This window comes from Meleagris gallopavo, chromosome 12 (genome assembly GCF_000146605.3).
Source record: "Meleagris gallopavo isolate NT-WF06-2002-E0010 breed Aviagen turkey brand Nicholas breeding stock chromosome 12, Turkey_5.1, whole genome shotgun sequence".
Classification (NCBI taxonomy): Eukaryota; Metazoa; Chordata; class Aves; order Galliformes; family Phasianidae; genus Meleagris; species Meleagris gallopavo.
In genome coordinates, this window is record NC_015022.2 from 5844854 (window position 1) to 5858721 (window position 13868).

At 38.0% G+C, this 13868-nt stretch overlaps 1 protein-coding gene across 6 annotated transcripts in view; it reads left to right on the forward strand.

The window, feature by feature from the left end:
• OTUD7A (OTU deubiquitinase 7A) overlaps nt 1-13868 on the forward strand; it is a 49354-nt gene that overhangs the window by 15063 nt on the left and 20423 nt on the right. For all 6 annotated transcript variants that reach the window (XM_010717295.3, XM_031555274.1, XM_031555275.1 and 3 more), the window contains exons 3-4: nt 8561-8743; nt 11013-11231. In XM_010717295.3, coding sequence (XP_010715597.1) covers nt 8561-8743; nt 11013-11231 — 402 coding nt within the window. The remainder of the gene's footprint in view (nt 1-8560; nt 8744-11012; nt 11232-13868) is intronic.

The window sequence follows — 13868 nt, forward strand, 5'->3', positions numbered from 1 at the left end:
CTGGACTCTTTCTAGGAGATCCTTGTCTTTTTGGAACTGGAGAGCCCAGAACTGGACACAGTATTCTAAACGTGGCCTCTCAGTGCAGAGTAGAGGGGGAGGATCACCTCCCTTGGCCTGCTGGCCATGTTTTTTTTAATGCACCCCAGAATCCCACTGGCCTTCTTGGTCATCAGGACACATTATAGCTACAGCCAACCTATTGTCCGCCCAGGTCCTTTTCCACAGAACTCCTCTTCAGCAGGTCATTCCCTAACCTGTACTGATGCATGCACCCCCAGGTGCAAGACTCTACACTTGGTCTTCTTAAACTTCATCCAGTTCCTCCCTGCCCAGCTCTCCACTATGTCCCAGGTCTTATTAAATGGTAGCACAACCTTCCGGTGTGTCAATCACTCTTTCCAGCTTTATATCATCAGCAAACTTGCTGAGGGTGGACTCTATCCCTTCATCTGGGTCACTGAAGTTGAGCAAGATTGGACCCACTGCTGGTGACGTGGCTAGTTCCTTCTGTTTGTTTGTTTTTTAAACATAAAAATAAAAAATCCTGAATTGGTTCCAGCTTTTGTGTGTTTGGCTCTTCTTGACAGCTATTAGTATCATGGAATAAAATGTAGTATAATCCAGTTTCTGATAAGTTTTTGGTAAGTGAAACACGCAGAGTTGCAAGCCTCACTTTTTATATTTTCTCTGTCATTCGAAAGAATGTATAAATAATTCCTTTGGTTATGTGAGTATATACCTTTTTAGTGTTACATACAGAACAAAGTGTCTTTTTGGCAGTCACATTATTTATACTGTTGTTTGTATCTTTGGCTATGCTTTAATATAGCACAAGGAGCTTGTGGTCAATACATGCTTGCTCTGACATTTCAAGATAACCAATTTTAATATTCTGTGTAGTTGCTTAACTGATCAGGAGCTCACATTTCACAGACTCAAAAGCATTAGTTCATTGTTTGAGAATTTTGCTATGCACATCTGAAAATAGATGTAAATACAGACTTTAAAAGCTGCATCAAAGTGAAAAATTGGCTTTGGTTTTCTTAGTTCTACATAAGAAATTAAAATCAATTTCATGGTATTACAGTGTCTTTTAAGTACATTTGTGAAAGTCCCACAGCTGTATAATCAGCTATTCATTGGTGGTTAAAATTGCAATAATAACTGCTTAGTTGATATTTTTCCAATGAATAATGTTTCATTTCTACTTAGTTTGAATGACCAGTCCTAGGCTGCTTGCTGTTTTGTATTCACGTGGTAAAGCTGTGGGAACTTAAAAATGTACAGACTTGAAGAATAATCAAGGAAAGATGTGGAGGCGGAAGGGGCTTAACACTTAACAACACAAGCAGGTACACTTTAATATGTCATCTGTCTTGCTTTTTAGGGTTTCTTGAGTTTTTTGGACATTTTAAAGATCCTTTGTTCCATTACAGTTTACTCTCATACATCGATAGACTTATAAGCAGCATAGTTTTCCTTCTGAAGAAAGCTTTTAAAACTTGAGATTACAGTCTAATAGGTCATAGAGCCATGTGACATTCACTGATTTTTTGTTTTTCATTTGACTGTGTATTAGAATTGAAAAAAAAAAAAAAGATTATTTTCCAGCATGGCACTGGGAAAATGTCTGTTTTCAGGGCATGGGTACTTTGCCATTGACCCACAGAGTCTTGTTTAATCCTCTTTTGTCTTCAGAGATGAGGGTTGGTGGGGGACTTCTTAATTCCCAAGGGCAGTCTAAGAAGGGAAACCAGTTTTGATGACAGTATCCTAAGCCAGCTTCTTCCATTCTTGACATCTGTGCAGTACCTGAGAAAACTCAAGCACAGAATTATTAATTAATAATTTGTTCTGCACTGTTTTCAAACAGATTTTGATAGCACAAAATAATTCAGTTTTATCACAACTGAGAATAAATTTGTAGAGAGGAAGTCTGAATAACCTCCTCCCCCAGTTTTTTCTTTTTTCTCTTGCCTTTAAATATCCCAATAACCTCACGCCCATTCCTACGGTGAGGATCTAAGCTAGATGAGATCATGAGAAAAAAGCCTGTTGTGGGACATCTATACTGCTAAGCCAAACCTTCTTTCTCTCTGCTCAGGAGGCTTTCATCTCCCCCTCTCTATAGCAGTATCAATTTTTTTTTCTGCTCACAGTGTGCCATCATGCCTTAGCAGTAGCTGAGTGAGCTATTTCTGGGCTGAATTCTGCAGATGATCCGTCTCCACATCAGAATCTGTATTCCATCAGGAACTGCAGTACTCCTTGTCGAATATGATAGTTGCTGGCTAGTGTCTAGTGCATAGAACAATTCATGCTTGTTTTTTTGATTGCTTTGTTCCTCTTGGTACCTTCCTATACATTTTTTGTTGTAGGGCTTTTTCTTCCTCAGAACTTCTTGCATTCACTGCCTGAATGCTGCTGTGGACCACGTAGGTTATTTTTATCATTCTTTTTAATTAAGAGAACAGCTTTTTACTTACAGTACTAAAACTCATAGTTGCTATTATGGGTGAATTATTAAAATGGGAAGCACATTTCTGTCAGCTTGGTCATGACTACAAGACTTTGCAATGCTCCTCCTTGTTGGTCAAGCCTCCAGGGAGGCTTCTTGGTTGACAGCACTTGACACCTTCTCTAGTCTTGCAGAGAGTTTGAAGTAAACGCCCAATGGAAATTAACTTGTGAGAGCCTGAACATCAAATAGGTGTCTTCAGAATCATGGCATCTCCAAGACATCATAAATCCTGATGCTTAATAATTAAGAGGCAAGCAAAGAATAAAGAATATGTCCCTGTGGAAGTAAGGGACACCAAAAACTATTCACTGTCTGTACCAGATAGTAAAAAACAAAAACAAAACCTGCAAGTTGAGGAGAGTATGAGCACAACATCTGTTAGCAAATTACAGAGTAAGTAGAATGACTGTGACAGTTGCTTGGCTTTACGAGCAGCATTTGACTCTGGAGACGTGGAAACTGGATCTGATGCTACACATTGTGATGGTTTAGAAATCGGTTGTGCTTGAAGCAGATCATTTCATATCAAAAATATCTCATATGACCTGAGTTCTTTGCTCTTGTGTGATTATGAAGACCTCTGGCATGTGTGTGTATGTAGAATGCAAACAAACAAAAGTTTATTCAGTGAACTTATCTGAAAGCAATAGCTTTTCCAGTACTGTCAATTCCATGCAAACAGCCTTTCACGTAATTCCTTGAGACAAAGGCTTTCTTTTCGACTGTGTACTAAAGCACAGAGTGAACATCTACATCTTTTTTAAGTTTAAAAGCACTTCATAAAATAGCATTCAAATCCCTCAATGTGTCTTGGGGACCAAGTCCGTATTGCCAGTTCTTTTGCCAGTTCTTTTCCATTGTGTCTTTTTCCAAAATATATTTTTTCTAATTTTAAATTTATGCTTGCTGGTATTACTATCCTGTCTTTCATGAGGATATTACTAATTACCAAAACCGGATGGCTGAAGGACAAGCAAATACTATTTAAATTTGACCCAGTTTGGAATAGAGAAGGACAGTTCGTTCTGTATTACTATAAAAGAGTTTTTTCATTAAATTGAAACATAAAACCAATTGTATTTATATTACATTATACATTACATTATAGTACATTATATTAGCCTTATTTTTGAAAATTAGAAAACCAGAAAAGCATTGTATTCTATTGAATCCACTTAGGTGTAATGTTGTAGCATCTGTGAGTTACATGTTTCCCCTCAGTCTTCCTTACTTGGAAGGTCTGTTGCTGCTTCCTACAGGTTAGTACCACTGTTTCAGGTGCCTGGTTTTGGTACAAACTTTCCTTTCCTCCATTGTATTTTTCAGTGGTTAGTGCTTAACTGCTGAAAAGATATACTGAGCTTTAGATCTCATTCAAAATATGCTCTTCATACACTTTTACAGCAGTAAAATTGATTCTACTTAAACAGTAACAGTAGCTTTGTTTTGAGAATAATTGTGTTCAATATTGATTTTAATAGCTAACCAGGAGCACGCACTTACCTTTATGAAAACAAGAGTAAGTTAAAGCATTGCTATGGCTGTCTAGTCTAAAACTCTAATGATGTCCTTCTGTAGTCACGGACTTTCTGTATAGGCATGGGTAAATGTAGAGGTTGCTAAGAGATCAGGTAACATACAGGTTAGTTTTCAGACAGCAGGAGGTATACAGGCAGTTATCACTTGATTAGTGATTACTAATCAAGGAGGATAAGGGATTAGACATAGGACGAGAGATGTTGAAATGCCAATACTATAGACAAGCATCGGGTGAAGGAGATTTGTGAAATTCAGTGTATATAATAATAATGGAAATAAGAAAGAAATTAAATTGCAGCAATAATGTATATTTAAGTGGGAAGCTGTATGTACTTACATAAGTGGTTTCATTCATTTATATGAGTGTGCTCAGCATTTATTTGTATAAACCAACAGTATCTTTGCTTTTTCTGCTAGACTGTTTATGTGTGTCATATTTAACCACATCATATTTACATAGAAATAATTGATATCTATTTCCAGCTTTGTGTGGAACTTAATTGAGGTGTATATAGTTCAGCATTAATAAGTGTCATGAGATTGGCTGAGTCATGGAACGTGTGTGTTCAAGGAGACTGACCCATGAAAGTTAAGAGATGCAGTAGAAAGATATTTCCTTCTGAGAACAGTATACATCAGCAGAATTAAAAGAAAAAACAACAATAAAAACAATAACAACAACAAAACCCACAAAAAACAAACAAACAAAAAACCCCACATAATTGGTGGAGAAATTTACAGTGTTGTCATATGATTGTACAAAACCATCTCTCCCAAAATAGCCTCTTATTCTTTCCCTCAGACAGTTCCTTTTATAGTTCTCTTGTGGAAGACTTGGCAAAGGGAAGAAGAAACTGAACAGCTATCAATGTCTTGTTCCGCAGAGATCAAAATTGTCATTTCCAGCTGTCTATTCATCTTGAGTGACTTTGCAATCAAGCAGGAAATGGGATAACATCAACTAAGTGTCCTTGCTATGTTATTATTTGAGAGTTTGAACAAAAATTAAACTTATTTTAAAACATGTGGTGTAATATTAGCCTGGTTTTACATCCAAGTTTTTCAGAAAGAGTGGAACTGATCTAGAATTCTTCTTTGCCTGTCATTATCCATGTTAATCTGCATTGTGCCAAATAGGAAGAGTTAATTTCATTTAAAGTCAACTTGTGCATTGCTTTATTAGCAGAATGGACTTCCTCAGATGGTAAAGAAGATAGTGGTAAACTTTCTATCTTAAATGATTATTCAGTTGAGGGAAGTTTTTTTTTTTTTAATTTTAATCTGTTCTGTTAATTAATTGCTCACTGGTCATTCTGTTTTGATAAGAACTAAGAATCTGTTAATTGTCTGGAAAGTCAGAGGCTGTTTTCTTTTCTCCAGATGCCTTTCTGTATTAGTCATCTTTTATCTCTTAGTTTTAATAAATAGAGGAGCTGGCTTCCAGTGAAAGAGAAGTAACTGAAGAGGTAAAAGAGTTCTTGCGGTTGGAAGGGGTGTTCCTTAGCTTTTTCTCATCTTATTTGTTTTTACATAGCTTATAACTCTGCATTGTACCTGCAGTCCAAATTCTAAACATCTGGAGAGAGTCCTGTGAAAAAAAGGTCTATGTAATAGTGAGGGTAAAAGGCCAGGACTTGCTGAGTTCAGAATAATTCTTCTAACTTCACCAGCACATACAGCTAGACACACACGTTCCATTAAAAAGTTGAGGTTAATCATGGTTCAGCTGAAACGCGTACATAAGGCCTCCTGAGTAGATTTCATCAAGATACGGAACGATTGAACAGTTGTTTGTTAATAATCTTCACTTCTGGTCCTAAATCTCTAAATGAGATTGATGATCTCATATAATTATTGGCAGTTATGAGCCTGTCAGCCAGCAGCATCACACAAAACATCGAGGCCTACCTGTGTTCCAGGAGGAGTCCGGTCTGTCACAAAATGCACCAGCCACATTCAGCTTTTAATTTCCATTGTGTCAAAGGTGAACATTTTCCACTTCCTTTATGCGTCAGGAACGCATAAATTAACATCAAATCTGGACAGGACTAATTGAGGCTGATAGGAAAAAGAAGAATTTTAAAGGGTTTCCTCTGTTTTAGAGAGCTCAGTCAGTTCACAGCCTTCAGGCCTTATTGCATTCTCTTGTGAGATGGGATATTGATGTAACTCCAGGAACAGATACGATTCTCTTTCTATGGTTGGCTTTAAATTGATTCATCTTGGGCATGCCTTTGTTTATAAGGAGCACCTGATGGTAGGACTTTCTCATTTCTCCTCTCAACCTTGCAGCCAATATTTTCAGCTAAGAACTCTTTTCTGCCTTCTTGGAAGGAAGGCAGTAGTATAGAGATCAAAGCTGTTTTACTTTCTGCCATGCTTAAGGGTTCAAAATCTAAGCTGAAAGATGGCACAGAGCATAGATGGAGTACAAGTCCTGGACTTTGCTTTTAGAAATAAGTTATACACCCTGCCAAATACCAGATTTGTGTCTGGTGCTTCATAAATTTCTGCGGCTTTACGTCCTTGCAGGTAGATTTCATCCCATAGGGAAAGGGCTGCCTGAACTGAGCATTCATGCTAAAAACTCTTTTGCTGTTTAACTGCTTTGTTACCAAACCACTGTGCAGTCTTGTGTAAAACGCATGGTCAGTGTAATGGGCTAAATGAGGAGATGATGTTCCTTACACCTAACAGCTGCTACTTCGTATTTGTGGCACAGCTGCTATCCTAAGAACACCTTTGTATACGACAGTATGGAATATTTGGGTCACGAGGTAGTGACTCTACACTAGTTTTTGAAAGAGTGAAAATGTCGGATTTGTTTGCCAGCAAGAATTCTGTCCTGCAGACAGGGAGACTTTGTTTATTTGGTTGGCTTTTTAATTATTATAATTATTTTTCAGTTTTTTGAATTTTCAATATAGGTTTAGTTCTACAGAAGGTTTGCGTTATCTTTAGTAATGCTTGATTGTGATTTGTTTTCTGTGACTTGTAAAATGTTCATGCAGTGATAGTAAAATAGGTAAGAAATGCTGGCTAAAGCATTCATGTTTGTATTATTATACTGCTTCTTCAGTAGTTTTTGTTTTCAGAAAGGTATTGTATTTGCATGCTATTTTCATTAAGAACAAAAAAAATGACATTGAAAGTCAAGTAGCTGGGGAAATATTGCCTTCTATTAGAATGGTTAAAAATTCTGAAAGACGTGTTCATTTCAGTTATAATGTGTTCATTTTAGTTATACTGTCATTTTGCCAAAATACCTATTTTCCAAACTCGTATTTGTCATTTTGAAGAATTGTGCCCTCTCTTAGCTTAGCTTCCTGTTCAGCATCGTTGTCCTCTCTAACCTCTCCCTTCCCCTTTTGCATCTTTTTTTTTCCCCCCATGTTTTTGGTCCTATTCAACTTCATGCTGCGGTTCCTGTCCTTCTCAATATATCCTTTGCTGAAGTCCTGTATATGTGTATTGTTGCACACTGACCTTCGCTGTGGTCCTCACTACTTAGAGCTCTCTTAGTTCTCTGTCTCAGGTTGCATCCTTTCTGGCATGTTGTTCATCACTAAATCAAGAATTGCTGGTGACCTTTTAAATGTTCTTTTTAACATATTGGAGTAGGTGGATATGTGAAGGTTGTGAGTGTGGCTTTGTAATTGCGTGCTTGCTATTCCTGCTGATTAATGATGAATGTCCCCTAATTGTATGATGTCTGTTGTTAAGAATTGAAAGAAAATGATTTTGTTAACTATTGCAGTGCTGCTAATCTATGCTGTTTAGTAAAAACAAAGACACCAAAAAAAACACTAAATCCTAAATAAATAGTATGTTGCTCAGGTCTTGCTTCATGAGTGTTATCAGCCTGAAAAATATACAATCTAGTAACAGTACAGCCAGTGTGGGCAGCCTAGGGTGTGCCTGAGTTTTGTTGTTAAAGAGTGTGAGACGTGATCTGACAAAGCTTGTGCTCAGCTCTGAGCAAGCGAGGATTACTCATATTGAGGTCTCTTCCATTACGAGGTCTCTTCTCCTTTTGATTAAAGAGGGACAATGTGAGGTGATGGAACCCAATTGAGGGACAATGTGTCTTACTGTGGTTGGTGTACTGGAAAGCAGCATGAGGACTTTTCACCCCCTGAAAAGGGGAATGCTGAAGCATTGCAATAAATTCAAGCAAATGTGCAGCAGTGGATGGGTTCAAAAGGCCGTGTGTTCTACAGATGCAAATGATAGAAAACAAACCAATAATGCACACAAGAGGGAAAAGAGTTGTATTCCTGTCTGTTTGCTGTGCACTTTCAAGGTGTTTATCAACTCTGCATTTTTGTTCAGGAAGGAGCAGTTGTAAAATGTTTTTTCCAAAAGCTGATGCTCTAAGTGAGAATGATTTCTCCGTTTAAGTTGGTTCTAAATACACAGGGAGATGGTTTCCAGGTTCCCAGTCTGCTCTCAGACTGTCCTGAGCAGATGTTCCTTTTTTTTTTTTTCGTTTGGCAGGCAAAAACTGGGACTTGACAGCAGCTTTAAGTGACTATGAGCAGCTCCGGCAGGTGCACACCGCCAACCTGCCGCAGGTGTTCAACGAGGGCAAGTACTGCAAGCAGCCCGAGCCCGAGCAGCCTCCTCAGGTGACAAAGGCCGAGCGGCCCTGCCTGCAGCGGCAGGATGACATCGCTCAAGGTAAGAGCTCTTCTCTGGGGCTTCTGTGCAGCAGCTTTCTAGCTGGCCTGCTTGTGAGTTTTGCGTGTCTACAAGGAGGTTGAAATCATTGGCCGCCAGCCTCTGAGCCACGTCACTGTGATAGGCTTTGCAGAGATGCTATGCGTTGCATTTTTCAGCTGTCACGGGCTTTGCCTCAGCTCTACAAGTTGTTGTTTTTTTTTTTAATGAGCAGTTCAAGTACAAAAATACACTATTCCTAGGCAGTCCTGTGGTACAGAAAAAGGGAAGTAGAGGGTGTCAGAGACCACTACTGTATGTAGTGCTTCATGAAGTACTTTTGTACTACATGAGACACAAAAAAGGCGTTTTTAATAAATAATCCATATTTCTGCCTTTGCATTCTTTTCGTAGTATTTGATTAGGATGTATGAAATCTGTGAATAAATTTCAGCTTTTAACTTTTGATCCCTTATGGCTCCCCTGAAGAAAGAACATCCCTTCTCAAGTCCCACAACATAGAAATTGAAACCTTCAGAACTAAAATGAGTCATCTACTTCAGGCAGCTGATTTCCAGTATAGTATCCCGAGCATTAGGATTTACTTTTTTTGCATGCAATTCTGTTTCAAGTTTTCACTCTCTTGCTCGGATTGTTGGAATGCATTTCTTTTTCATATTAATTATCAAGGAACTGTAGTTAGCACTAAGGTTAATCTAGAGCTCTGACAGCTTCTCAAGTAGGAAAGCAACAGCACTAGCATGGTGATTTCAGCAGGGCTTTCTATGCAGTCATTGGAACGGAAAGCCTTCCCTTTTCCTGCCAGCTCATCCCTTTTATCAGACAGGAAACGTCATCAGTGCTCACAAGTATCAGTGAAGCTCTGTTTTAAATGGATAACTTCCACCAGTAGGAAAGGAACTGTATTGCTTCTTATGACTCCTGAGAGTATGAAATACTCTCAGATAAAGGGAGGAAGAATAGCACACTGTAGTTGGTAAAACTGTTGCTTTCACCCTTATTAGGATCCAACTTACTGTAAAAATCCATATTACTATACTACCAAGTTTACACTGAAATGTTCGTCTGATGGTTTTATGTCTGTAGTGGGTTCTGTGGTACGAGTCTGGCTTTAAGTTATGTTACGTGCATAACTGAAATCCTTCCTGACCTCTTCAGAGAAGTCTGAACAGTGAGCTGTTAATGACTAAAGCTCTGGAACTAAAGTAGGCAATTTCAGTTATGTCAGGTGAAAACAAGAGGAGTATTAAGTTGGTCTTTGTTTAAAAAATGAAATTGATTTCAGAGATATTACTGTTTCAATTCCCTTTAAAATTGTTATCTGTAACATTTTATCAGCATTGACAGATCTAACCCATTTGGTATTACTGAAGTCCTGGTACGTACAGTTTTTCTCAATTTTGTAACTTTCCCATATTTTAAGTTCACAAATATGTCAGTTTGAACTGAATGATTTATGGTTTTTAACACTTGCAGAGTATTAATGATGAATTTTTCTCTTACCTGTTTGCTGATAGCAGAACTGAGGACATGTACAGAAAAGTAAAATCACGTGGTAGTAATTTGTTCTGTTCTTAAGATTCTAGTGCTTATTTTGCTTTATCAGTCCATTATTCATTATTGACTGTTTCTTTTATGGCATTTGTCAGCTAAGAAGTGAAATCTATCATTTTAGTTAAAACAATACATTCTTTTATACGAGACTTGCTAATGTTATTGTTTGTTTTGAACTGTGGGTTGATCCTTGGCTCAGGATTTTAAAAAACGTTCATGCCTAAAAACTGAGTTTGCCTGACTTTCATCACAGTGATGATAAAATTGTCCAGGTGGATTGCTCTGAAATTAAAACAGTATGGCATTCAATATGGAGTGATTGCAGAATACTGTATCTTTTAATTCACAAGTCAACTTAATTTAAAAGTTCAAAGCAATAATTGATCATTGTAAGTCTACCAGTAATTGTTTCTTGTTACGCATCTTTAGAAACATAAGAATAACTTTTGAACTTTTTGAAAATAAAATGCTTGTCTTTCATGCCATTTCTTTACCATTAATCTGTTTTGAAAGAAGGAGCGTGCAGTTCATCTGTAATTTGCCATAGGGAATCCGTAATGAGAACTAAGCAATCATTCAGTATAGAGAAATAAGCCCCAAAAAGTATTAAAGAAGCAGAATACATTCCAAAGTGAAAAGACATTCACCAGACTGTCGGTGTTGAATGTTTTTCAGTGTATTCTTACAGTCTATAATCTCTTTGGCTTCTCTACAGAAAAGCGGCTTTCCAGAGGCATTTCTCATGCCAGCTCAGCCATAGTCTCTCTTGCTCGATCACATGTAGCAAATGAATGCAGCAATGAACAATTCCCTTTGGAGATGCCCATCTACACATTCCAGCTACCAGACCTTAGTGTGTACAGCGAAGATTTCAGAAGCTTCATTGAACGTGACTTAATTGAGCAGGCAACAATGGTTGCTTTGGAGCAAGCAGGTGGGTATGGACTTCAAATTGGTTGGGTTATCTGACATTTTGCTATTTTTAATGATGCCTCATTTTTGGAATTTGGATGTCCTGCACAGGAAGAAAAAGTGCCGGAGGAAATACTGTGCTTTGCAGAATGATGCATGCCCTCATCCTCTCTTAAAACTTTATATACTGTCAAATTTGTTTAATAATTCAAAGATAATGCAGAAGGAAGGAATGGAAGACATGGAGGAGTCATGTTGGTGCTTCTAGTACTTGTGAGGAAATGTCATTGCAGTTAACAATTGCAAACTAACAAAGGAAACCTCTTCAAGTTCTGTTGCAGCTTGAGAATATTTTTTAAATATGCAACTTGTATATTGATTATTGTTTCTGTAATAAGAAACTGAAGATTGTGAAAATAATAGTTCATTACTAACATGAAAAAAGTTAATTTTGATATTAATTCGTATTTATTAGTAGTTTAACATTTTAAGTTAAAGTTTTAGTTTGGATAGATAGGAGAAACATATTTGAAATTATTATCTTTACCTGATGAAATATGAAGTTTATTAATGAACCGTGAAATGAACCTATCTGTATGGGCTCAGTGTAGATATTGATTTAGTTTTGAAGGTTGTGTGTCTAAATAAGCCTAAGCCTGGAAGAGTGAAACTTGTAGAGAGACCACAGATCAGAGAGAGGATGTGCATGGTGTACTTCAGGGAGTGGAGGATACAGGGACAGATGTATTGGTCCAAAAAATAAATCTCATGTGGAAGGGTGTGGTAGGACTGAGATACCAGCGTGGGTGTAGCTTGCATGCTAGGAAATGGAAGAATGGGCTTTACAAATGCAGAACAAAAGGAAATAGAAAACTTAGAGTTAGGGTGCTGGTCTGGAGCCAGCAGTCAGTGCTGGTTTGCCTTAAAACCTTAGACTCTAAAATGCAGGATTTGCTTCATAAGCAGCTCAGTCATTTAATGCAGAAAAGATGAGTAAGGAGGTAGAGAGCAGCAGTCCTATCTCTCATTCACGTGTCCAAAATCATTGCAAGTGGCAAAAAGCAGACACGCTTACAGGATTATACCATGGAAACCTGCTTAAAATTTCCTGCTTCTGAGTATTCCTGTCAGACTTCTCTGACAATTAGAATTAATCATTTATTCATTTCTTCATGTTACTTGAATCAGGGCAATATCTTGACTCACAGTAGGAAAGCTGATTTGTTTTTTAATAAAATATTATGGCAGTGGAAACAACCAGTAACTGTTTTGTTCCTGGCACTTCTCTTAGTGAGGGCTGCTGGTCCCCCCATTACTACTTGCTTTGTGAAGGTTACTTCTTGCCTGAAGCCCCTGGTGTCTGAAGAGAAGGCTGTCATGACCCTAAAACTTTCTGGAGAAAGAATTCTTTCTTGAAATGAGTTTAACAGATCAAACAGCAAATACCTAATTTAAAAAACAAACAAAAAAACCTCAAAACAAAAAACAAAGCACACCTGTGTTTTCATGTCAGGTGTCATCATATAAAGTGACCTGTTGTCTGTAAGACACACAAATGCTGTTTCCCTGTATTGCCTGCCATTGTACACGTGTTGTCTGAAATGAGAAGCATGAATTAATAGGTGTCACTTAGCATCACACATTTTATTGTCTGACCAACAGAGGGCCCAGTTTGACTACACTTTGGTCAGTGACATCAAAACAGTGGTGGGTAAGATGCATTCCCTGCAAATGACTGGGATCTTATTTTAAAAAGAAAGAGAAAAAGAAGAGGACTGTCATTTCAGTAGCTGAGATACTGTTAAGGGAGGAGAGAAGTGTGTGCTTGAGTTCTGGTTTAAGGGCATGAATTTCAATAGGAGGAGGAAAAAAAAAAAAGCTGATTAGGCAAGAGGAGGAGCAGCAGATTACTGCTTTAAAAAAAAACAACAAAAGCACACCATAGATTGGGGGTGCAAAGATGCTAAAAACAGCCTCAGCCTGTAGCACATTTTGTTTGACATACCCAAATGAGATGGATGTCTTTAAAAGGTTTTAAATTCTGTTCCTACATGCTTAAGCACTTGCTACCATTATATCTTTATGTGAAAGGATGTTCAGGTTGCCTGTAGAGAAACTCCTGTTTCACTCAAAAATGCTGTTAGATCATAAACACAAGACCCAGATTAAGGCAGCATTCCTTGCTCTCTGCTGCTGCAGTGTATCTGTTACTATTTGTGTGATTGCCTTCTGAATTTCTCTTAGACATTTAGAGCTCATCAACGTGTACGATTTATGTACACATAAAAGCATTTGAGGCTTTTGTGCATCTCGTAACCCCAGCTGCTCATTATTGCCTGGAATGAGGTCAGTGTGCAGAGTATGTGCAGACTGAGTGCTCTTGCAGCAATCGGTGTAGTTCTGCAGGGGAGGATGGCTCAGGTTGTGATAACCTTAAATGAGATCTGGGTGTAAGGAATTAGATAATTCTAAGCATTTTACTGCATCAGGTTGATTTCTATTGCCATACTTTTGTTGTGTGCAGTTAAGGTGTAGTCTGACAGAGAAGCTGCTTGGCTGCAGGGGAGGTACCAGCAGCACCCAAACTGCTGTGCTGATGGGCTCACAAATACGTCACGTGGGCAGCAGAACAGCTACAAAAAGTGCTCCAACACAGTGG